The sequence below is a fragment of the Drosophila obscura genome, unplaced genomic scaffold, assembly GCF_018151105.1.
Source record: "Drosophila obscura isolate BZ-5 IFL unplaced genomic scaffold, ASM1815110v1 contig_165, whole genome shotgun sequence".
In the NCBI taxonomy this organism is placed as follows: Eukaryota; Metazoa; Arthropoda; class Insecta; order Diptera; family Drosophilidae; genus Drosophila; species Drosophila obscura.
The window spans coordinates 1460201-1484648 of record NW_024542752.1 but is presented as its reverse complement, the minus strand read 5'-3'; the positions used below and the strand labels follow the sequence as shown (position 1 = coordinate 1484648).

General features: G+C 43.7%; 1 protein-coding gene across 8 annotated transcripts in view; it reads left to right on the top strand.

Annotated features, from left to right (window-relative positions):
* Window positions 1-19337, top strand: part of LOC111074807 (potassium voltage-gated channel protein Shaker) — a 114605-nt gene extending 95268 nt beyond the window's left edge. For 7 of the 8 annotated variants that reach the window (XM_041591895.1, XM_041591900.1, XM_041591898.1 and 4 more), the window contains 6 exons: window positions 16370-16493; window positions 16654-16822; window positions 17083-17179; window positions 18041-18236; window positions 18370-18491; window positions 19105-19337. In XM_041591895.1, the coding sequence (XP_041447829.1) occupies window positions 16370-16493; window positions 16654-16822; window positions 17083-17179; window positions 18041-18236; window positions 18370-18491; window positions 19105-19264 (868 nt within the window). In that variant the 3' untranslated portion in view covers window positions 19265-19337. Of the gene's footprint in view, window positions 1-3638; window positions 3689-16369; window positions 16494-16653; window positions 16823-17082; window positions 17180-18040; window positions 18237-18369; window positions 18492-19104 lie in introns of those variants that run through there. The other variant, XM_041591899.1, reaches the window with a different exon arrangement.
* Window positions 19338-24448: the final 5111 nt, after the last annotated feature.

Genomic DNA, 24448 nt, shown 5'->3' with positions numbered 1-24448 from the left:
GAGCTGGTCCTTAGCTTTATATCGAATGATATCCATTCTCACACGCGCACTCCTGCCACCAGTAGCAGCAGCAGCAGCAGCTTTTGACAGCTGAGCAGAGCTTTATTCATTGACAAAATCTGAACGAAGCTCCCGCAGTGGAAGCCTGGAATGGCACTTGGCGCTGGCGCTGGCACTGGCCCTGCCTGGATGCCCGTAAGCGTCTGTCTCCTGCCAGCTGACAGGCAACCGTGCCACCGTGGAAGCTGCCGCCGTACTCAGCTGTAAAGCGCGTGGCGCGCAGCATCAACAAAAGCGCAGCAGAGAAGAGCAAACCCAAAAGCAGAAACAGAAGCCCAGGCAGATGGGGTAGATGGGGAAGGGAGAGCGGGAGGGAGTGTGTTGTGTTGTGCACACGAAATACGAAACGCGAAACGAACGGAAATGAAACGAACGAAAGCGTCGCTGGTCCGTTGGACCGTTGGTCCGTTGGTCCGTTGGCGGCACGCTTCAGTCTCACGCAGCCAGCAGCCGACAAACGAAGCTCCGATTGAGTGTTGAGTGCCGTATACTGTATACCGTATACCGTGTACCGTGTACCGTTAGCAGTTAGCCGTTCCATTGCCAATTCGTCGTGTGTGTGGCGTTCCATATACTGCCGCGGGACAGCAGAGCAGCAGCAGCAGCAGCGAGCAAAAAGCAGCAGCGAAAGACGAATAACGGGAACGCGAAAGGCGAGAAAGAATAAAAGTCGAACAGAGTTCTGGCTTACGGTAAAAGAAAAAAAAACACACAAGAAAGAAAGAAAGAAAGAAAGAAAGAAAGATATAAAGGAAGCCACGAAAAGAGAGCAAAAGAATCGAGCACCTTTTTTTTTTGTTGCTTCAATTTTTGTTGTTGTGAGTGCAAAAGAAAGTGAAGAAGAAAAGGCGAATGGCGAATAATGAAGAAAGCGCGAAGAGAGTGTTGAAATGAGAGAAGAAAGCGGGAAGAAAGTTGCAAGTAGTGGCAAGCCCGAAGAAATTCCCAATTATAAATAAGTGCAAAAGCGTGAAAAGTAGAAGGAGAAGGATGAGAGTGGAGCGGAGCGGAGTGCTACGAAAGGCGGTCAAAATAATCGAAGCTAAAGGGAAAGGGAAAGGCAAAAGGGAAACGGGAAAAGGGAAAGTGTGCCTGGCGTTCGAAAACATTCTCGTAAAAATACAAAACTAAATGCAGATAAAGCTAAAGATAAATCCAATGATAAAGATTCATTTATAAAAAGCCTCTGGCCCCCTCCGAGTGTATGAGTGTGTGTGTGTATGTGTGTGCGTGTATTTATGTGCGTTCGCTTAACCTTGACACATCAAAGACATCATCAAAAACTCAAAAGAAACAAAAAATTCCTACATAATACTCATAGAACTCATAGAACTCATAGTACTCGTGGTACTCGTACCGTACATAGTATTTTGTATTTTTTATCTGTATCTTTATCTGTGAATAAAACGCAGCAAGAATAGAATATCTGATATATGTAGGTGGATGGGATGCCTTGTGTCTGCAGTGCAGTGCACGGCCAAGGCGGCTATGCTGCGATGAATGCATCGGATTCCTGTGACATACCACACATTTCAGCAATAAATCGAACAGCAGAAACAACAACAGACGATAGCATATAATATAGTTGTATATATAACGAAATGAAACTAAACAAGTGGCCGCCACCAGAGGGACATTATTGGCAGCAGATAGTGGATATGGCAGTGGCACTGTCAGTGGCGCTGGCACTGGCACTGGCAGTGGGATGTGCTGCTATGTGTAGTTCCCATCATAACATATTGTCAATTCAGAGCACACATGCACACGCATACGGGGAGCAAGAGAGAGAGAGAGTGCCAGAGAGACATTGGCAGTTGGGGGTGAGTGGGAGAGAGTCAGAGCGAGAACAAGTTGGTGGGAGAAAGTTATTAAGATGCCAAACAGCTGAGTAGGCATCTCCTTCCCTAACAGTGCCATGAAGAGGCATACCTGAAGAGCAAGAAGCAGAGGCAGAGGCAGTGGTAGAGACAGAAACAGAGGCAGAGGCACAAGCAGCAGCAGCAGTAACAATTCCGCTGTAAGCAATATTTTTGAGGTATATCCTTCTTAAGGACGTTCCAAAGGCAATTTGCTGCTGCTGCTGCTGCTGCTGTTGGTGCTCCTGTGTCTGTTTATATATATGTATATGTGTGTTTGTGTGTGTGTGTGTGTGTGTGTGTGTGTGTGTGTGTGTGTGTGGGCCTGCCCCACTCTCCATACACAGCATTCCTTGCTCTGTGCTTTGTGTTCATCTTCTCACACAGACACCGACACAGACACACACGACAAAGCAAAAGCCAGCAACAACAACAAAAAAAAAAGAAAGAAAAAAATACGAATGCAGATAGGAATGGGCATGGGCATGGGCATGGGATGGGGGGATGGGTATGTGGATGGGGGCAGGACTCTGTGAAAATCTCTTTAAAGGTTAGGAAAAAAAAGAACTGCTTAGGAATGTTTTTTAACCTTCAAAGAAATAACCCAACGCGCGAATGTTGTATATGTGTGTACATATGTATGTATATGATATGTATGATATACATATGAATGCCTCTATTCTAGGAGCTGGGCATTTTCTGTTCAATTATTCAATTGTAGACTTAAGCAGGGCGTATGATTAATGTTATTCGAATCGCCAAGTTTCCCCACGCTGCGTATGCGTGTTATTAATTGCCATTAACTCTGCGTATTTATGAGCCATTCCGGCAAAGTTAAATGCAAAAAGTTCAAGGCATACACTGCGTATGCGTTACCTTCATGCTGCACTATAAAACCAGCTGGCAGAGAAATGTACCCTCTGGATTTGCGTATGTGCAATGCATGCACTAATCATACGCCCTGTTGGCCCTGCAATCTGAACAGCAATTTGGCAGCAGCTGCCAAGCACCCACCACCGCCCGCCCCTAGCAGCAACCAGATAGCATCCCATAATCAATTAGAGATCAGAGGCAGAGGTAGAGGTAGAGGTAGAGTAGAGTCCGCCGTTCATCTGCCGCTCTAGGCTTTTCACCCGGCTGCAATTTGGCAGTCGCTCTTGGCAAGCGCTCAATTCCGTGTCACCATGTCAGCAGCTTCTGCTGCCGGGACAGGCCTGCCGGGACAGGCCGGCCGGGCCCCTCTGGCTGACCTTCGGGGTATGCCAAAAACACACTCGCTCCAGCACTCGGTTGATAGATGGCTTCCTTCCGCTGGATATTGCCTCAAGCGGCCGGATGTGTGCGCTTCAAACTGTTGCACCAACACAGGCACAAAGCACAGGAACGAGCACACCGCACAGTACACATCGATAGTTTGAGCGATGCGATGCGATGGAGGGAAGCACGGATAGAAAGCTAATCAAAATTGATTAAAAATCGCTCAAATGAAGGGAATCGTGCTAGGGAACGGTATGGCATGGCATGGCAGTTGGCAGATGAGCACGAGTGGCGGGTGGCGTTGTTGGTGGTGGTGGTGGTGGTGGTGGAGGGGTTGCCACGAGTAGGGGTAGAACATGGCATAATGCAGTTTGACCATCAATCAATTAGCATCAATCAGCGACAAGTCCGGATAACATGCCAATCCTTGGATAACTAATTGAAAACCGATCAAAGAGCGAGGTCACATTCTCATCCGCCATGGATGCCATGGACGCCATGGATGCCATGGAGTTGTATGTATTTCTATTTTTATTTTGACTTTGACTTTGATTTCGTTTGAGTTGACTTTGTTGTTGTTGTTTTTATTGATTGATTTTTGTTTCTACTTTCTTGCTTGATTTTTTATTTATTTTTTTTAATTAATTTTCTTTTTGATTATCTCTGCATCAGCAACAGACTTCCATCTGGGAATTTCTCAATCGATGTGAATGCTTCAACCTTGGAGCTTCTCAGTCCCTCAGTTGTAAAACATTTGCCACTGCTCAGAGTCAAGGATACTTATGCTGTCAATGTGCCATGTGCCGTGCTGCAGCTTCCTGTACTTGGCTTTAATTTCTTAAGAAACTTAAAGTCTGCGTCCCTCTTCTGTGTGACTGCAAATTCCTTTTAGCGCTGGCTTTCAGCTTAGCTTCTGTGAAAAATAGCAGTTGCAAGGGAAACTCTTTTCGGCCTGTGGACCTGTGTTCTTTTTGTTCCCGCTTCATCTTTATCTCTGGCATCCCTGCCATCCCTTTTGTGCCTGGCCCCATCATCATCATCTCCGTGCCGCCTCCATGCAAACGCCTGACATTGTGCAAACATGCAACTCGAGATGAGATTTAGCTTTAGCTTTGGTTCGGTACCATTTTTTGCTAAATTTTCTGGCTTTTTTTGAAGTTAAATATTCGAATTTAATTTCTGATCGTTTTTTTATCTTCAGCTTCCCATTTAGTATATATTTTTATTCAATTTAGTTGTAGGTTTGAACCTAGATCTATTCTGTTTCAGTTGCTTTTTGAAAGAGCTGAGGTTCTGCTCTGGATATTCGCCTATAAGAAAGTTGCGCTCGTCTCTAGGCTCATCATTATCTGTAGTTCATCAGCATCTTTATCTCCATATTCAGCCCAGCAGTTCTTAGCCCAGTTCTCAGCCATGTGCTCAGCCCAGTTCTCAGCCCTGTTAGATTCAGTTGAGTTCAGTTGAGCTCGCTTCAGTTCATCTCAGTTCGGTTGAGTTGGCTTCTCATGGCGGGGCTGCTTCCATAAAATGCGTGACAAGACAAAAGCGACACAGAGGCGTGAGTGGATGTCTCTTTCTCCCCATCTTCATCTCCATCTCCATCTCTTTCTTTGGTGTGGAATGTGGGATGTGGGGTGTAGGTGGGTGAGGTTGCTGGTGCGGGTGCGGGTGTGGGTGAGGGTGAAGTATTTACTGCGCACACCGACAAAAAATAGCAGAATCAGACCCCAAGAAGGAAACGAAATTCATGACGCTGACGTTGGATGTTGGCTGAATGGGGCGGGGGCAGGGGAGCTATCGGGCGTGCATAGGCAATGAGGAGCCTGGGCTCGCTGGGGCCCGGCCCTGCGCGCCCTAGTCAGGACAGTACAGTTCAGGACAGGCCCGGCCGGCCCTCGGGGACCCACACATACAACTGCAACAACACCAAACACGCAGACGCAACAAAAAACAAAAAACCAAAAAAAAAACAAAAAACGAGAAGGAACGTTGTGAATCGCTTTTGTGGCCGCGACTCTACTATTGTACCCGTGGTCAATCAGTAAACGTGTTAACGTGGAATTTTTAAATATTAAATCTACACCTACAATGTATATTATACATCTTTATACATCTGCAGTGTAGATTCAACGGACAGACAGACCTGCATGGCTATATCAACTCGGCTATTGATGCTGATCAAGAATATATACAATTTATGTGTTTGGAAATGTTTCTTTCTCTGCGTTGCACACATCCAATTTTACCAGAAATCTAATCTACCCCTTAACTCTTCGAGTGCGGGTATAAAAAGCAAACAAAAAAAAAAAGCGAAGAAAATTGAGACAAAATAAAAGCAAACTTGACAGCTGCTTAACACTCCTGTCTGCAAGAGAGAGAGAAAGAGTGGGAGAGAGGCAGACAGGGAGAGAGGCAATCGAATAGTGGAAATTGGGGAATACAAAGAGAGCGGAGGAGAAGGAGCAGGGTTTTTGGGTGATGTATAGGTAAGAGGTGTCTGATAATAACTGCAAAGATAATGGCAGAAGGACATTCACAGAGAGAGAAAAGCTTTGACTAGGCGACAGCCACACGAAGCAGCGAACAAAGTAGAAAACGCCAACAAGCGAGGGACACAGAGAGAGAGACAGAGAGAAAGAATGGGACGGCATAACGGTAAATGAACGCAGGACACGCACGCAGGCACGCACAAAACGGGCCATGTGCGTTGTGTTCTGTGTCCTTTCGTGTTTCGTTTCGTTTCGTTTCATACTCGTATTCCTGCTCGTATTCATATTCGTACTCGTACTCTCGTCTCGTTTTACTCTCTTCATGCCCCGTGTGTGTGTGTTGCATAAATCCGCCAACAAGTTTCCCATTGTGCATGGCCGCCCACCCAACACCCTACCCAGCTAAAAAAAAACCTGCTCTCGCTCACACACACACACACACACACAACATACGTTTCGTTTCGTTTTCATCGTGTTTCGTTTCGTTCGTGTCTCACTCTCTCTGTCTCTTGGTTGCTCGTTCGTTTCTATCCATGACTCACGAAAGGAACTTTTGCTCTCGTGCTGCTGTGTTTTTTGTTATACACACACACACACATATACTTACTACCTTTTTATTTAGAGGGAGGGTTTACTTCTCTCTCTGTGTGTGTGTGTGTTTGTGTCATTACAGCGCCAGTTAAGCGCTTACACGCTTCAATTTCTCGCCTGCCACTTATGGCCCAGCAGCATTTGTCGCCTTTCGTCCTTTCGTGCTTTGTTGTTGTTCGGTTCGTTCCATTTCGGTTCAGTCCACTCGCGCTATCCATTTTCGTCTCGTTTCACTGCGTTCAATTTCAGTTGCCATCGTTTCGATTCGTTTCGTTCGTTTCGCTTGGTTCTCGGTGCGTCTCCACGTTTTGCGCGCTTCTTCCAGGGGGCGAATATTTGTTCGGTGGGCACTACGGGCACCCGCCTCCACACCCGCACTGGAAGGCTCCCCCCCTCCCAAGCAATGCTCCTCGTACTCGCAGAAGCACGTACGAAAATACCAAATATGAAAATACAAATCAAACCTCCAGGAGAACCTCCTGCAGCCAGAGCAGCAGCTTCTTCTTCCTCTTCTACTACTGCTACCTCCGCTCACCTGCCACTTATTCTACGCTCATCTACCGTCCTCCAGCCTACAGACTACAGCCTACAGCCTACCTCCTCTTGTGCATTCTTTTTGCCTTCTTTTTGGCATATTTTTGGGTTGTATGCGTTCGAGTTCAACTCCCAAAAAGTATTGGCCGAATAACACACATCTAGTCGGGGGGGGTTTTTTTTTTGGTGTTTTTTTTTGTCGTTTTGTCGTGTGTCGCGAAGTGAAAGTTGAGTGCAATTTGATGATGTCCTGAAGGACCTAAAGGACCACCAATCTGTGTGTGTGTGTGTGAGAGAGAGGAAACTTCTACAAATTTAGAAATAATGTGCAAAAATAAGTGGAAAAATTAAGGCAGCAGCAGCAGCAGCTAGCTGTGGGCCCACGCCTACTCATAGGCAGGCAGGCAGGCAGGCAGGCACCAGGATAAATCCCTCTCTTTCCACCACTCTCTCTCTCTCTCTCTTTGTTTGTGTGTGTGTGTGTGTGTTTAATTTGCGTGCGTATGTGCTTACCTGTGCGGCAGCTCAGCCCACATTCGCTTGCTCCTGGGGCCCCCAATCTACCCGAAAGGTTCAAGGTTGTTCTTCCCCAACTAAAAACACACAAAGAAAAGTCGCGCCAAAAACAAAAAACCAACTCAATCAGTGCCAATAGTTTCAATTGCAAACAGAGTGAAAGAGTGAACCAAAAGTGTCCCCCCCCCACACACAAAAAAGAGGGAGATGGAGAAGAGTAAAGAGGAAGGAGTGTGGAGTGTGGAGTGTGGAGTATAAAGAAGGACAAAAGAGAGAAATAAACATATGTAAAAACAAGTGAAAATCGAGACGGAGGTGTCGGTGCGGGTCTGAAAATCAATAGGTAAAGGACATTCAAGGCACATAGCCTCCTCGCTCTATCTCACTCTCTTTCTGGCACACACTTTCTTCTATTTGCCACCTCCCTGTCTCCCTCTCTCTCTGTCACTCTCGACTCTCTGCTCTCTGTTCACTCATTGCCAGCTTCTGTTTCTGTTTCGGTTTCGGCTTTCTTTTGGCTCTCCCGAAAAACAAAACAAAAAAAATCGTTCGGCCTATTTTTACAATAACATTGAAAACAACACATCTATGTGTGTGTGCGTATGTGTTTGTGTGCCTGTGTGTGTGTGAGGACTGCGCCTAAAAGCGAGCGGAAATTAGCATTTTCACTTGCTGTTTCCGGTTTGCAACCCAATAAAAAAAAAGTGTTGTGCAAAGTGTTTTGGGCGTGAAAAAACTAATCAAAAAATCCATTGGGGCAGATTGTACAGCAAATGAAATCGAATCATATCAAAAACTAAATCAAAAACCAAAAACACAACAAAAACTAATTAAAATAGATAAAATATACATACCTACCTATATATAACTACGTAGTAGACAAACGGTAAACCATGTGACAAATGCAAACAAACAAACAAAACAAAAATTGATGCTGACCCCGCGACACCAACAAACATCAAACAACAAACAACGTACTGAAACCGCAAAAGCAATGCCGAGAACAGCCGAGCGGAAAATGCCTGACCTAAAATGGCCTAACCGCAAATAAAATACAAAAAAAAAAACACTCGCAGCCGGAAAGCTCTGAGAAATGAACCAACCCAACAACCAGCCCCCTCTACAAAATCAGCAACAAAATGTAAAGAACAAACAAACAAAAAACGGAACTATCAAAATGCAAATCTAGTCTTCGCCGAAACTAAACACAAAAGAAAACTCAACTAAACCAAAACCTGTAACTAAAACTTAACTAACTTAAAAGGAAACGGAAACTCAACGAAATCTTACCAAAAAAAAAAAAAACAACAAACAAAATGATCAAAGGGCTTCTTCTTCACTTTACATTTGATTTGTACACAAGAAATGCAACAGAACCAAAGAGTGCCAAATGCTAGACGAACCCAAGGCCAAAACTGAGACAAGTAAATCCAAAGGAAGGGGAACAGCGGCGGGATCAATGACCATTGATACTCCATGAAGCAGGGAGAACAGCAGACTGGCCAGGAGCAGCGGGATAAGCAATCACAGAGGAAGGCAGCCAAAGAAAACGAGAACAAGGAGAGCCAGGTCAGAGAAGGGGGCCAAAACACACACCAGAAAGTGGAGCTGAACGTGAAAAGATCGGACGATTGCCGCCGGAGTGAGGCAGCAGGAAGTTCGCCACGCCGCGGAGCAGTGGAGATTGGAGACCAACGATTGCCGGAGACCCGTGGAGATCGGGACTGGGGTTGCGCCTGCGCCTGCGCTGAGCATTGGCGCAGTTAGAAATTCGCACAACTTGCTCGTCCTCAACCATTTCCCGCATCGATTTCATCGAGAGATGGGGCCTAACACCCGTTCTACGACCGCGCCAGGAGCAACCGTTGAGCGGTGAAAATCTATCCACCGCCTCGCCCCCTCTTCTGCGCGATAGGTAATATGCTTAAAACAAAAAAATTCTCGAATATAATAGGTATATAAATCACATCAGTCCTGTGCAAATCCTGTGCAAATTCTGCGCAAATCCCCTTGAAAACTCTCCTAAAATCTGTGAAAATATTTGTAGCCTTTTAAGTAACTTTTTAGAGCTATTGTTGAACTTTAAAATGCCTTCTGCTGTGCTGTGCTGCTTTGCAAACGATTTAAAGCCTTCGAGCATCGTTGAACACTTCTGGGCACTCTGCTGCCTCCAGGGAGGGGAGGAACCATCATCCGTGCGCCACGGATGCGGCAAGGGAGTGCGGCATGGAGTAAAGTGACCCAATGCACCCTGCAGTACTGCTTATTTCGCGCACTTTTCATTGCCTGTTCTGCTTGGGCGTTTTGTTCTCATCAGATAATAATGATGAAGCTGATGACACGAATGCTGCTACATCGCTCAATGCAGATGCACACACACACAACACACACCCAGATACTCTCACACACACACACACACATCTACAGAGAGGAAGCCAAAGGAGGGCAATGCGGCGTATGCGCAATGTGACATTGACAGCTTCCAAAAAAACAGCAACAGAGACAGAGACAGCAGCGTCAGTGGCAGTGGCAGCAAACAGAAGTTCCACCGCATCAATATCATTAACATGCCGCCACACCAGCACACACTCCCCCCCCAACAGCACCCACAAGCAACAACGACCCCGACACCGACACGGCCACCGACACAGAGTTTCCCCCCGATTGAGACATAACAATATCCTTTGATGATATCCTGTAATCGTCTCAGTGAATTGACATGAGTTTGACATTGATAACGTTGCCTGCCTGCCTGCCTGATGGGGTTGGGGATTGGGATGCGGTTGGGGATGGAGCGGCACACAATGAAGTGAGGTAGCTGCTTAAGAATGGCCTGCTAACATTTTTACTTTCCCCTTCCTTTCGTTTTCCTTTACCTACTTTTATATTTCCTTCCCTTCTGTTACGAGTATTTTTCTGTTCTTTTGTGGCACCAATCGCATGCAGCTCCCGCTGCGCAGCATTGATGGGTTTCAATTGATGGCCGAGTTAATCGCTGACGCTGAATCCTTTGCCCTTGTCCTTATCCTTATCCTTATAGTAGCTCTGCCCCAGCCAGCTGCTGCTGCTGCTTCTGCTACTGTTGTTGATTGACGAGGCTTACACTTTCACTTTGCCATTTTACTCTCGACCAAACAATTGCAACTTGACTTCTGGACAGTGTTTGCTGTTTGCTGTTTGCTGTTTTCTGCTTGCTGCCTGCCGCTTGCTATTTGCTGTCATTGTTCTTGACTCTTGATCCCCGCCTGCTGGCTGCTGGCTGCTGGTGCTGCTGCTGCCAGTGCCAGTGCCACTGCCACAGCCACAGCCTGGAACTGCTGGCAGCGACAAGGCGACAAGCGACGTCAACGTCAGGCAACAAAGCCATGAACAATGGACAGCGAACAGCAAGCACACAATGAGCACACACACACACACACACACAAACACACAAACACACATACACATATGCATTTGGCTTATGGGTCGGCCATTGTGTGTCTCGTTTGCTGTCTGCTCTCTGCACGCTTTTGTGTCGCTTTCACTCGCTTGACTTTTCCTCCTTCATTTTGTGTTTACATGCTTAATCCGCCCCCCACCCTCCCTTACTGCGCCCATCCCCAGGCACCTTAGGTTTGCAGTGCATTAAAATTAAAACCACACAAAGAAGAAGAAGGGATAGATGGAAGATGGATAGGTATTGGGACAGGAATCGACATTAAAGGGTTTTTTTTGGGAACTTTACAAATTGAATGGAGATTACTTTGATTGTGACCAAGCGTAGCAATCGATTCGAGCTCACTTTGCTATGGGGATTGGGTATGAAGGTGTAGAGAGTGTAGATTGGATTGCTCCAAAATAAAAGTCTATTTTTGTTACTGGTACTGGTACTGGTCAGAGTGGTGCTGCATGACAATGAAAGTGGGGCTTGCGACGGGATTAGAGTGTGACTATCGATTCCATTCCCCCCACCCCACCCCACACACACACATATTGTGTGCATTTGATGGGTGCCAAACCGATGGCGGCTACAGTTTCCGAGCAGTTTTCTTTCCAGGAAAAGGCTGCTGAAATGGCTGATTCGATGGAAGTCGATTGTTGTTACAATTGAACGATGTGACAAGGAAAGCGGAATTTCACTACCGTCATGTGAGAGGGGCGAGGGTGTGCGGGGCACAACGTATTGGCTTTGGCGATGTGCGGGAATGCATTGAGACCATTTAAACGGATTCAAGGATCGCTTGGTAAACTGTTAAGCCCTATGGGAAATGCCTGCAGTCAGAGCGAGAGACATATATGCGCCCAGTTAGCTCTCCAATTTCCAGTTTCCAGCTGTGCTGTGGAGCAGCGTTGTGGCTTGGTGGCTGTGTGTGAGCTGGAAAACACTATTTTGTGTCAAGTAGTGTGTCAGTTGTTCGACTGAGAACCACTAGACATATTTAGAGACGGCTACGAGCATTAAATTTGCATTTTGTCTCTCTCTCTCTCTCTCTCTCGACGCAGCAAAGTCAAATGTCATAGCACCATTAGCAATGCTTGAACTGACTCTCGATAGTACAGCCAATTATCGATCTTTACAAGCAGACGTTGATGGATTTGATTGCCCTGCTGTTCTCTGTCGCTTCTCCACAGCTATCGATCAAGGAACAGCACTTGAGGGGCGGTCTCATTGCCCCCCATGCCCCTCCATTGCTCTGTCCCTCTTCGTTTGGCGCACTTGGGAAAGTTTCATCTTTGGCGAAGTTCCTTTGAATTGCGCGTTTAGTAAGTTTGGGCCCATTCGCCCAGTCTTCGCGGCAACTCTTCTGCATTCGCCTGCTTTCGCCTTTCGCCTGCTTTCATGCTGTATTGAATATGGCTTTAGCCTGTTCGTTTTCTCTTCCTTTTCGGATAATAAACGACGCAAAGTTTCAAATAGCGGAACATGTTTAAAATGCCTGACGTGCACACAATCATTCACTCGGTCCTGCACAGCCCTTCAGTCCCAGTCCGTCAGTCCTTTGGTGCTCAACCTGCACTTCACTGCTCCTTTGCCACCTTTTCCCAGTCATCATGCCTCACGCCTGGCCACACACGGTGCAACAACGCCACTGCAAACAGAGCCACCAAACGGGGGGCTGGGGGCAGCAGCAACGTTCTCCATCCATGGGTTGCATGGGTTGTGTGCAAAGAGCCCGAGAAATGGTTGCCAAAAATAAAAATTAAAAAACACCCAAAACAGAAAGCATCAAGCAAGAATGAAAACGAAAAAATAAAAAAAAAATAAAAATGTAAGGCACAAACACGGAAAACAAAAAATAAAACAAAGCGAAAACCCACACAAATTGTGCACGCAACTGGCCAAGGTCAGGCGGGGCAGTCCGTCCGTGGCCAGGTGCCTGCTGCTCCCTGCTGCCTGCTGCCTGGTGTCCCGTCCCGTCACGGCTCTGGCTCTGTCTGACTCTGGCACTCTGCTTCTGGGTCCGACTTGGTGCCCAGGCCAAGGATTTGCATAACTCGACTCCGCTGCTCTGGCCGTGAGGCCCTGATGCCATCAGAGCCTTTTCCCTTCTTCCCTTTTGCCTTTTTCCCATTTCCCATTGCCCATTCCCGATCCGCGTCTGACGATTGATTGCACCGTATCCGACACCGAATCAGAGTCGAGGAATCCGTTTCAGCTGCGCGGAACGTGTGAAATGCAAGTCCCCAAAGGGCTGAGTGGGGAGTGGTACAGTGGTACATAGCCCCACTTTCGATTCATTCATTCATTCATTCATACTCGCATTTACAACTTCTGCCATTCGAATGCCGTTTGTGACGTCAGCGCGAATTGAGTTTCGCTCTCACCTTGCGCCTGTTTGAGTTTCCTGCCAGTACGATTAATCGGATTCCTACCACTCACACACACACACACACACACACACACACACACATGTATCCACGTATCCACACATCCGTTGCTGGAATCTAACAAAATGCAACTGTACTCGCTGGAATGTGCTGGGTGGCATGGATGGGTGCCTTGCAGCAGACCTTTAGGCATACAAACTCGTACTGCCATTTAGGAATAAAGTTGTTGTTGTATGATCTGCCTATTTGAATGCACATAAATATTAGGGGTATCTTGAATTTGAAGCACTCAATAGTGTGTTGTGTGCTCCTCTATGCGCCTCTCTATGCGCTTCTCATCCAATTCAGCTAAGTGGATTTCTGCTGCTCCTCCTGCTACCAGCTAACAGCTACTATCATCATCCTCGTCAGCTGCTGACTGGGTTTGTTGATTAACTTGAAGATGCCACAGTTGTATATACGAGCATGCATCATAGGAATGGGCATAGGCATATGCCAGCTTGCATAAGCAGGCGGCAGTCGATGAGGGGTGACTGAGTGACTGAGTGAGTGTTCATCAGTTCAAGGCTCTCTCTCTCTCTCTCTCTCTCCACTTCCTTTGTGTCCCTCCAATGTGTGTTTTGTGTTGTGTGTGTGTGTGTGCCGTAAATTCCTTTCTCCATTAATTCATACAATTCAGCAGATGATGGCTATGACGATGATGCTGCTAAAAATAGTCATTCTGAGTTGGTGAGAAGGCATGAGGCATGCTTTCTGTTGCTGCCTTGACCGGCATCCACACACACACACACACAGCCAGAGAAGACAGAAAAAGACACACAAGACAGACACACAGAGAGAGTGCACCCTAGGACCCAGATCTGAGAGCAAGATTTACGCTTTGATTTTGGGCTTTGCCATTGCATTGAACTTCAGTCGCTCCGATTGCCACTCCGTTGCCGTGGCAGCTTTCTGCTTTCTGTTTTCCGTTTTGTGCTTTCGGCTTATGCAACATCCACAGCGGCACCTGCCACACCGAATGCGGAAGTCGACACACACACACCACACACACACAGATGCACAGACCATGTACCTATGTATGTATGCCTGTATGTTATGTACTGCAGTGTGTTGTAAATAGGTCGCTGCACCAGCGACTCATCGCATCGCATCGCATCGACTGGCGGCGGCATCTAGAAAGGAGGCGACAATGACGTCACAGCCGCATCAGGCAGGGCAGGGCAGGCATCAGCTATAGCCAAAGTGCCGCTGACCTATATAAAGAGAAAACGTGGGTGGCAAAGAGAGAGAGATGAAGATAGCGATACAGTAGCAGGCAAGGACGAGAAGGGTAGGGAAGGAAAGTGAAGGAGCAACAGCAAAAGAGAGTAAAAAAATGATCAATAAAGTGCTGACTGACACTTACATACATACTAACGTACATAGATACACAACATGGTTTTGCATATGGCCATACACCCACAAACACACACACACACACACGTACTATAAGCACAGTAATATACACCTTGGCCAAATTGTTTGTTGACATTCGCAAAGAACGAACTCTGACCGACTTTACCTGATGCCGGCCTTTTCCACTTTCTCTCTATCTCTCTCTTTCACTGTCTAGTTTTCTCTCTCTCTCTCTCTCTCTATCTCTCTTTGTCGCTGTTTCCCTCTCTTTCTCTCTTTCTCTCTCTCTCTCTGTCTGTGGCCAGCCCCAGCCCAATGCATCGCAATGTTTCGTTTAATTGCCATTGGAGCATGTGGGAACCCGCCCCTCAATATGTACATAAATCATGAATGCCTCAGCTATATATCGTTCAAAGGATTATGCTGACACCTGCGAGTATGTACACCTACACATACCTCAGTATTTACGACGGACATAGCAAAGGGAAATCCACTTTCGATTTCGATGGATATCCTTATGGTCAGCATTTATGCATCTGTGTATGAATATATTAGTAGACCCATTCCGACCATTTTTATGTATTCGCTGCACTTAACAACTCTTTTTGCCGAACATTTGCCAAAACAGTTTCGACTGTGCATGTCTCCCATCGCAAAGAAGCAAGAAAATAGAGAAAGAGAGGAAGCAAATTATATTTTGACAAACAATTTGTACGAGAATGAATTTTATCAATTGCTTCCTCTAGCCATAACCCATACCCCATACCCCATTCCCATCTCTCTTCTGTGCCTCCTCCTGTCCATATGGCTTAACCCATGGCTGGCCAAAGAGTGGGTGAAGCGGCTGCCTGTCGTGCACTTACACGCTTAATTAAATGCCACGGCACGGCGCCAAATACTCGTAGTACAGGCAACACAGGCAATCCGTGCTATACTCGTGCCTGTGCCTGTGCCTGTGCCACTGCCTGTGCCTGGGTCTGGCTAAGGGTCCGCTTCTGGGCCTCGGAAAATTGCCAGCAGCAACCGCAGCAACAATTGCACATTGTCAGCAACATCAGCGATAAAGCACAAGTAGAGATAGTGGGTGCTGGGTGCATGGTGCTGGTTGTCGAGTGGCAGGGTGCAGGGTGCAGGCAGACAGGAGAGGAGAGGAGGAACACGAAACACGAGTGTATGGGCATACTGCCAGCTGTGGGCGGAACTGCTCGTTTTTATATGGGATTGTAATACAATTCCAATTACATGTGTAAACATAAGTATATTGCCAGGGCCCATCACTATCTCTGGGCCTGGATATGGACACGGATATGGACACAGACATGGACACGGACATGGACTTCGTTGGCTAGGTTCGGGTTGGGATCGTGGTGCTTTGAGTGCGGAGTGCAGTGAATTTAATTTGAGAATATGAAGCTTAACCACCTCTTGGCCCGACCCGACCTGACCCGTGCTGTGGCTGTGGCTGTGACTGTGGCTGTGGCTGGGCTCTTGGCCAAATATCGTTAGTGGGGCATACGGCAATTGCAATTGCAATTGAAATCGAGAAGGAGAAAACCAAAACGAAAACGAAAACAAAAACGACAAAGCAAATTCCCCGAACCGCCTCGCAGGCCATCCATTATTTAGCGCCATTGAATATTCAATCGGAGCGAAAGGCATCTGGAAATTGATTCGAGTCCGAAAGTAATTAAAGACCAGGCCACTGGAGAGCTTTAAGATCGAATCGGTTGAATAATGGAGCTGCGATTTACAGTTAAAATGAATGCGGAATGTCCCCCCACTCCCCATTACCCATTACCCACCTTTTACCCCCTTTCAATATTTATAATCGTGCATCGTCTTTTTTTTATATATTTTTTTCAGGTCTTTGCCCAAATTGAGCAGTCAAGACGAAGAAGGGGGGGCTGGTCATGGCTTTGGTGGCGGACCGCAACACTTTGAACCCATTCCTCACGATCATGATTTCTGCGAGAGAGTCGTTATAAATGTGAGTACGGGAATACGATGCCCCAAAGGGGAATACATACATACATAAATATGTACATATGTACTGCATCTCAAAGCTCATTCGAAAATCGATTAACCCTTTTTCCTGTTCCTCTTTCATTCATCCACCCACCCCAACACACTCGCCACAATATTTATAGGTAAGCGGGCTGAGGTTTGAGACACAACTACGTACGCTTAACCAATTCCCGGACACGCTGCTCGGGGATCCGGCTCGGAGATTACGGTACTTTGACCCGCTTAGAAATGAATATTTTTTTGACCGTAGTCGACCGAGCTTCGATGCGATTTTATACTATTATCAGAGTGGTAAGCATTCGATCCATTTTCCTGCCTCTCCCTGTCTATGCCTCCTATGAAACATTCTGCTAATCTCTCTCTATCTATCTATCTATCTATCTATCTATCAATCTGTTTCTTTCTCTTTCCCCATCTTTATATTTATCTAACTCTTGGGCTGTCTGTCTCTCTTACCGTACCCAAATCCGAACACAAACCCGAACCTTACACAATCCCTGCCCCACACTCACTCATCATTTCTGACATTATACTGGTACTACCATCCACAGGTGGCCGACTACGGAGACCGGTCAATGTCCCTTTAGACGTATTTAGTGAAGAAATAAAATTTTATGAATTAGGTGATCAAGCAATTAATAAATTCAGGTAAGCCAAAGTCCTAAACCACAATCCACAAACCCGAAACACAAACTCCAAACCCAAAACTCCAACCCTAAAAAAATACTAAACAACAAAAAACTAAAACAAAATCTAAGATCGGCATAAAAAAGAAGGATTCAGAAAAGGGCAATATTGTTTTGGGCAATTCTTCATTGGTAGCATGCCAAATAAATTGTATTAGTGTAATTGTATTCGAGGCAAGAACAGAAAATAACAGAGTACGGCAACACCAGCACCACCGCCAAAGGCACCCACCCACAGCTGAAAGGCTTGACTGAAAGACTCCCAGATTACAAATTAATCATGGACTAAGCAGACATGAAGAGATAATTTAACAGAACCTAATCCTAATCTACTTTATAAGATTTCAAACAAAATAAAGACAAAGTAGCAATAGATTTATCATAAGCACCAGAAAAAAAAAACCAAAAAAACTAAAAGCCAAAGCGAAAGGCAAGTTGAATATTAATCACTGGACCACCAGCCACTAGCCAGTAGGAACAACTTCAATTGTAGCCACTAACTAACTCCACTTTCAACTCAATTTTACTCAATTAAATGGCAATGCCTCAAAGCTTAGCTGAGCAGAGATAAAAAGTTGTGGCAAAGCCTTGTGCAATGTCAGTCCAGAGTCCAGTCAGCAGCGTGTGCCTTTTAAGCTTGTTTTCTGTTGGCCCATCGAAAGGCCTGCTGCTTCCTGCTGCCAGTGCTGCTGATGCTGTTGTTGAAGTGCCGAAAGAATACCAAAAATTAAAAACAATACTAAAACCCAAACACAGACACACACACACACAAACATTAATAGGGGGGGTATAACACACAGATGTCTTCTTTCTTTTTTTGCAGAGAGGATGAAGGCTTTATTAAAGAGGAAGAAAGACCATTACCGGATAATGAGAAACAAAGAAAAGTCTGGCTGCTCTTCGAGTATCCAGAGAGTTCACAAGCCGCCAGAGTTGTAGCCATAATTAGTGTATTTGTTATATTGCTATCAATTGTTATATTTTGTCTAGAAACATTACCCGAATTTAAGCATTACAAGGTGCGTACTGACTCCACTCTGATCCCAATATTTGAATCAACTGATCCACCTCTGTGCACACTCCCTTTCTATTCTATCTATCGCGCTCTGTGCGTATCTTTCTCTCCCATCTCTCCTCTCTCTCTCTCTCTAGGTGTTCAATACAACAACAAATGGCACAAAGATCGAGGAAGACGAGGTGCCTGACATCACAGATCCTTTCTTCCTTATAGAAACGTTATGTATTATTTGGTTTACATTTGAACTAACTGTCAGGTAGGCGCAACCACTTCCCCTTTCACTTTCACCTCCACAACTCCACTCCACTCCATACTCCATACTCGTACTCGTATGCATATGTACCTACCATAGCATAGCCATAAGCTAAGCGAACGAAAGAGATATATAAGTACAGCTAGTAGCACTAGAATACCGATATCTCTCTCTCTCTCTCTCTCTCTATCTCTCTCGATCTCTATATATATCTCGAGCTCTATCTCCATTGCCATCTCCATCTCTATCCATACATACATATATTTATCAACGAATATCTAGATTGATCTCGTTTATGTACATATATATATTGATTGAATTTTATTTTCCTTTCTTCTCTTACATTTGTTTGGTTTTCTCTGTATACGTACACTTACGAGTATTCCTTCATTTATGATTTATGATTCATACATTTATGATTTTTATCTCTCCAACGATCTATCTCTTTATTACGTCTCTAACGTCTCTTATTCTCTCTCTCTCTCTCCCTTTGTTTCTCTCTCTCTTTTTCTTTTGTTTCTACTCCCTCGCTCTCGCTGTCGCTGTCGCTCTCTGTGTGTGAATCTTTAAACCAAACCAATCGCTGGTCGTTGTATCGATTATTGTGTGTGTTCAGGTTCCTCGCATGTCCGAACAAATTAAATTTCTGCAGGGATGTCATGAATGTTATCGACATAATCGCCATCATTCCGTACTTTATAACACTAGCGACTGTCGTTGCCGAAGAGGAGGATACGTTAAATCTTCCAAAAGCGCCAGTCAGTCCACAGGTATGAGATTCTGTTTGCCCAATACTCTTATCTTCACGCACACCCACAAACACACAGATACACACATGCATATATCACACACACAAACACAGACAACACCGAGAAATACTCGAGGTTATGCTCATTGTTGTGTATCCGTATCCCCATCATTTATGAATTGCCTGACATGCTTCAGTATGGGTTTGACCCTTGGCACTAATTAATAACTTCCCCGAAACAATTTTTGGTTTATTTATTTAAAGCAACAAAAGGTCTAAATAAATTCACTTTTACTTTTTTGCTAACAAGTAAAAAACAAACATTTTGGGAACATGCTGAGAACATTTTATTTTACACACACACAGACAGCACACAAAAAAGACAGAGGTTTCACAAAAGCCACAATTTTATCGTAATAACATTCTCCTCACACGTTATGCTCATTGTTGTGTTCGACTCCGTATCTCGAGTTGATCTTCAGCCACCTAAACAATAATCTGCTCCGGTCTCTGCCTTAACAATTGTAATCGCTTATACAAGACCACACCCATAAGGGGCTATTTCTTGCATTTAAAAGTTAACAGATGAATAATAGTATCTGAAGTATGGACCATGTTTTTTCGCCTCTTTTTCTTACATATGAAGTCGATCGATTATTAAATTTTATTTCGACACTTGGCACCCTCTTCGCAAAATATCCTGAGCCAAATTTTTTTTTTTTATAAATTGAACACACTAGGATTTTGTGAACCCTGCAGTCTTTGACAACCAACAACCGCCTGCACAGCAACAGCTGACTTTAACAGCTGTTAATATGTATGTCACCAACTTTGTTGCAACATAAAGATTATATATATATGTGAGATCTCCATATATTTTAACTTTTTAAGGGGGCAAAAGTCGTCAAATTTCCAAGTGCATTGATCACGTCTACTATGTGCAACTCATTATCTAGTGTATATGATTAGTCCATCCATCCAGCCATCGTATAATTCAGACATATTTAAGTTATTATAGGTCATTTCCACCTACAAAGGGTTTATAAATATTCAGGTACTGGAACTCTGAAAGCCTCAAAGGGTTTACAATATTGGACGAACTCTAAAGCGGGAATTAGGTTTACTTATATTTTTCTTATTTATAGGTAAGTTCCAAACAGTAAAAACGAAAAAAAACCTAAAAAACCAAAAAAAAAAAAAAAAAAAAACCAAAAAAATAACAAAACAAAAATCAAAATTTTGTTATCGATTTACAAGAATTATTCAAACTGCAAAAAAAAATAAATACTGCAAAACGACTGCGACCATCCAACATAGCACAGACAGACTCCAGCCCCCCCGCCACCACTTTCTCTTTATACAAAATCTTCCCTCCCCACCACCCACTACTCTCTCTCTCACTGTCTCTGTCTCTTTCTTTGTCTATCAATCTCACTGTCTCACTGTCTCTCTGTCTTACTGTCCCCATACACACACACACACACACACACACACATACTCGTAAATCTGAGAATCGATAATTAAAACAACCACAAAAGATACATATACATTATACATATATACAATATGTATATATCTCTCCAAGATCCAAGAGAAATATATCTGCGACCGACGCGAGCGTAAGCCAGCACATTTATGTTAACTGCTCATCACGATCCCCAAATACCACACAACACCAAAATACCCCCACCCACAACACTAAAACACTAAAACAACACAATAAAATCGGCCAAAGAAATACATACGTAGGAAAACAGCAATAACTCAGACAGCAAACAACAGCAAAAACAAACAAAAAACACACAAAAAGAAAATATATTCAATATAATATACTGTGTTGCTTTTTAAGAACTTATCATTTCCGATACTTGATTTGCCACCCAAAACCACACAAAACTAAACTCTCGATTAGAAGATACGATTAGTAGAACCAGAACCTAAGACTAAGTTATCTTTTCCTCTGAGCAGCGGCCAAGCAATTAGATATGTAGATACTACATAGTACTACAGTCAGGCACACTTTCAATCCTTACCACTTACCCCAAGCCACCCCTTCGTCCCCAACTCCTACTCAGACCCCCCACAGAACCAAACCAAACTAGACCCCAGACCCAGAACCCAGAACCTTCCCCAACAACCGACACACACACATAAAAGATTCTCAACGATAGAGATTAGACATATAAACATCAAGCTAAACTAAAGTAATACTAAAGTAAAGTAAACTAGACTAACTATATATATATAGTCTCACACACACCACTCACAGATACACATAAATACATAGAGTCACGAGCTACAACAAACTAGAGGAAGCGAAGAGCAGCCTAGAGGCCCGTAGAGCCCAGCCCGTGTACAACTCACCCATTAAGTATCTCTAACTTATTTACTGTCGTCTTAAAACTAGAACTAAGTACAATCATAGGTCAACTACAAGTGATACTTAGCCATCTCTTATTTATCCCAGCCAGACCAGCGCTCAATGCTCTTCCCCTTGCACACACACACGCGCACTGGAAGATACCCCGGTACATAAAGTCCTTACATACATATGTACTAGTATGGGCCATATTGCAACTGCGCATATTGCAGCACCATCCATGTGCGTGTGTGTCTGCATCGTATAAGTATTGTTCACTTTGGATATGTTCGTTGAGTTTCCGACATTTTTTTTGTTTGCGTTCTTGCGTATTTGAATTTTAGTTATATTTTGTGGCTCTAGCGATAACCAGCAGCAATGTCAATGTACTCGAATTTTAGTCTATTACTCCTGATATACTTTGACAAAGTGCGTAAGGCAATTCTTGTGTGCAATCAAATCGAAATGGATATCGAGCGGAACGTATACTTATACAAATCTGTTCGATCAAATCCGTTCGCTGTGCCCACAATGCCGCGCTCAAGTCGTTGGCAATTTTAAGGATCCCACGTAATTTGCATGCAGATTGAATTTTATCCGCCTCCCGTCTGTACTGTACCGTCTGTAGCTATGTATAGCTTTCTTTCTAAGCCTAATCCTAAGCCTCTCCTTTCCTTTCCATTCCTTGCAATTTCCCATTTCCGTTCTTCTCGTACTGCAACTTTCCTTTGCTTCGGTTGTCTGTTAAACTGCGTTGAAAATACCTTAAAATTGGCATACTTCTTGGCGTTCAAGCTGTCCAACCAAACGAAGCGTAGAGTGTTCATCCAGATCGTTGATCGTTCCTGGATGGATCAGCAAACAGAAACGAAGAGAAGATGATAAGAAAACCATCTCTATCGAATAAATTATATATATTTTGTATTGTTGTTCATGTTCTCTATCCACCAATAAAAGTTGTTCGTAAATTGTAAATCGTAAACCGTAATCCGTAAACCGTAAACCGTAATCCGTAAACCGTACTCATCATCAACGTTGTCGTTTCGATGTCCATGTCCACAGACTGTGCAGTGGTTGACTTCTTTTGCTTTTAGTTGATAGTTTTTAGCTTCTAGTTGATAGTTCCTAATTTCTAGTTGGTAATTTCCATAGTTTATAGTTTGTTGTTGTATCTGTTGAGCGATTAACGTATTAACCAACCATGACTAAGTATCAGACGAGTATGTCTAATCTCTAGTGTACCATAACAAAACCGACATATGCATAAACATATCGATACCTACCAATAAACATATCGTTATCTATACGAACTATATACATATATATATGTATGTATATATATATATATCAATTACAATTCAAATTCAATTTCAATTGAGTTCTTTGTTTTTTTTGTTTCTGTTTTTCGTTGTCTGTGATCTGACATCTATTTCGTTCTGTTATTTTTCCGTTATATCGCCAAAGTTCCATCTCTAATACAGCTACCCGAACGCTGTTAATAATCGATTAACGGGCCACACTGTCAATGTCAATTCTGTGATAGACCGTAACTGATTATATACAATATATATGTATACCATACACCTAAATTATATAATGCTATTTCCTATTAACGTAGGCATTACGTTACTACATATTTAATGGTTGCTTTCAGTTATTTATGTACCTTCAGTTCTCGTATCATTTGTCTTGCCGTAGTTTAGTCTAAACATACTTATACTTATATATGTATGCATATAATCGTATATCGATCTATAGCTATATATATGTATATGATCAATTACTACCGATATATGTACATGTGTATGTAACTTATGAATATTGTATTGTACAGAGTAAACGTACTTAGCTAGCTCCATGTATCCATTTATCTCTAATCAAAACAAGCCAACCAACTCTCAAATCTAATATATGTATGTATGTATGTATAATAATAATAATAATAATAAATAATACATACATTTACACATACAAAGATAATCTTCTGTAAAGTTAGCTGCCACCGATCAAGTAGCATTACTAACAAAACTCACACACACACACACACACACACTCTGTATCTCTCTCTCTCTCTCTCTATCTCAAAGACACACACACAAACAAGATGCTTGTGGCCTTAAAAGTAGGCTACAAACTTTGTACCTACTGGCACTTCGGTCATTGCCAAAGTTTTTGTGCTTTTTCTTTCGATTTTTGTGATATTTTGCAAACTTTTTATGTTACCTTAACACATAAGCACACACACACACACTTAACATACTAATAATACTTACAAATACATACATAAATGTCATGCCAAGAACTTTTCTAAATCGTTTTTCTACACACAAAACAAAAACAAAAACCGAAACCAAAAATCTAAAAAAATAAAATTAAATTAAATTCCAGTTGCAGTTATTTCTTCATACATTTTTGTTCCACCTTATCGAATATACCTATAGTTTTCTTTTAATGCACCAGATTTCAATTCAAAAATAACAACCAAAAAACCAAAAAAACTAAAAAAGATAAACCAAAAAAGCATTTACCAATCTATATAGCATAGTCTTATGTATATCTTGTAGTTGTTTTAAACAGAAAATAAACCAATTCCTTGAAAAAGGAGCAAACAAAGGCCACACACAAAATGCAAATAATATCTGTGACGGCAATGGCATTGGCAATAGACCAGACCAGACCCATCCTCCTGTGAGGCCCTCCCTTTCCCAACAGATTCCCAAGCAGAAACGCACAAATACTAACGATTCGATTGTACACTAACGATTGATTAATGATTAATGATTGATCTGATCTCTGTTTGACTCGCCCTGAATTGATTGATGATTGATCGCCGCAGGCGTGGTACTGTTTTCG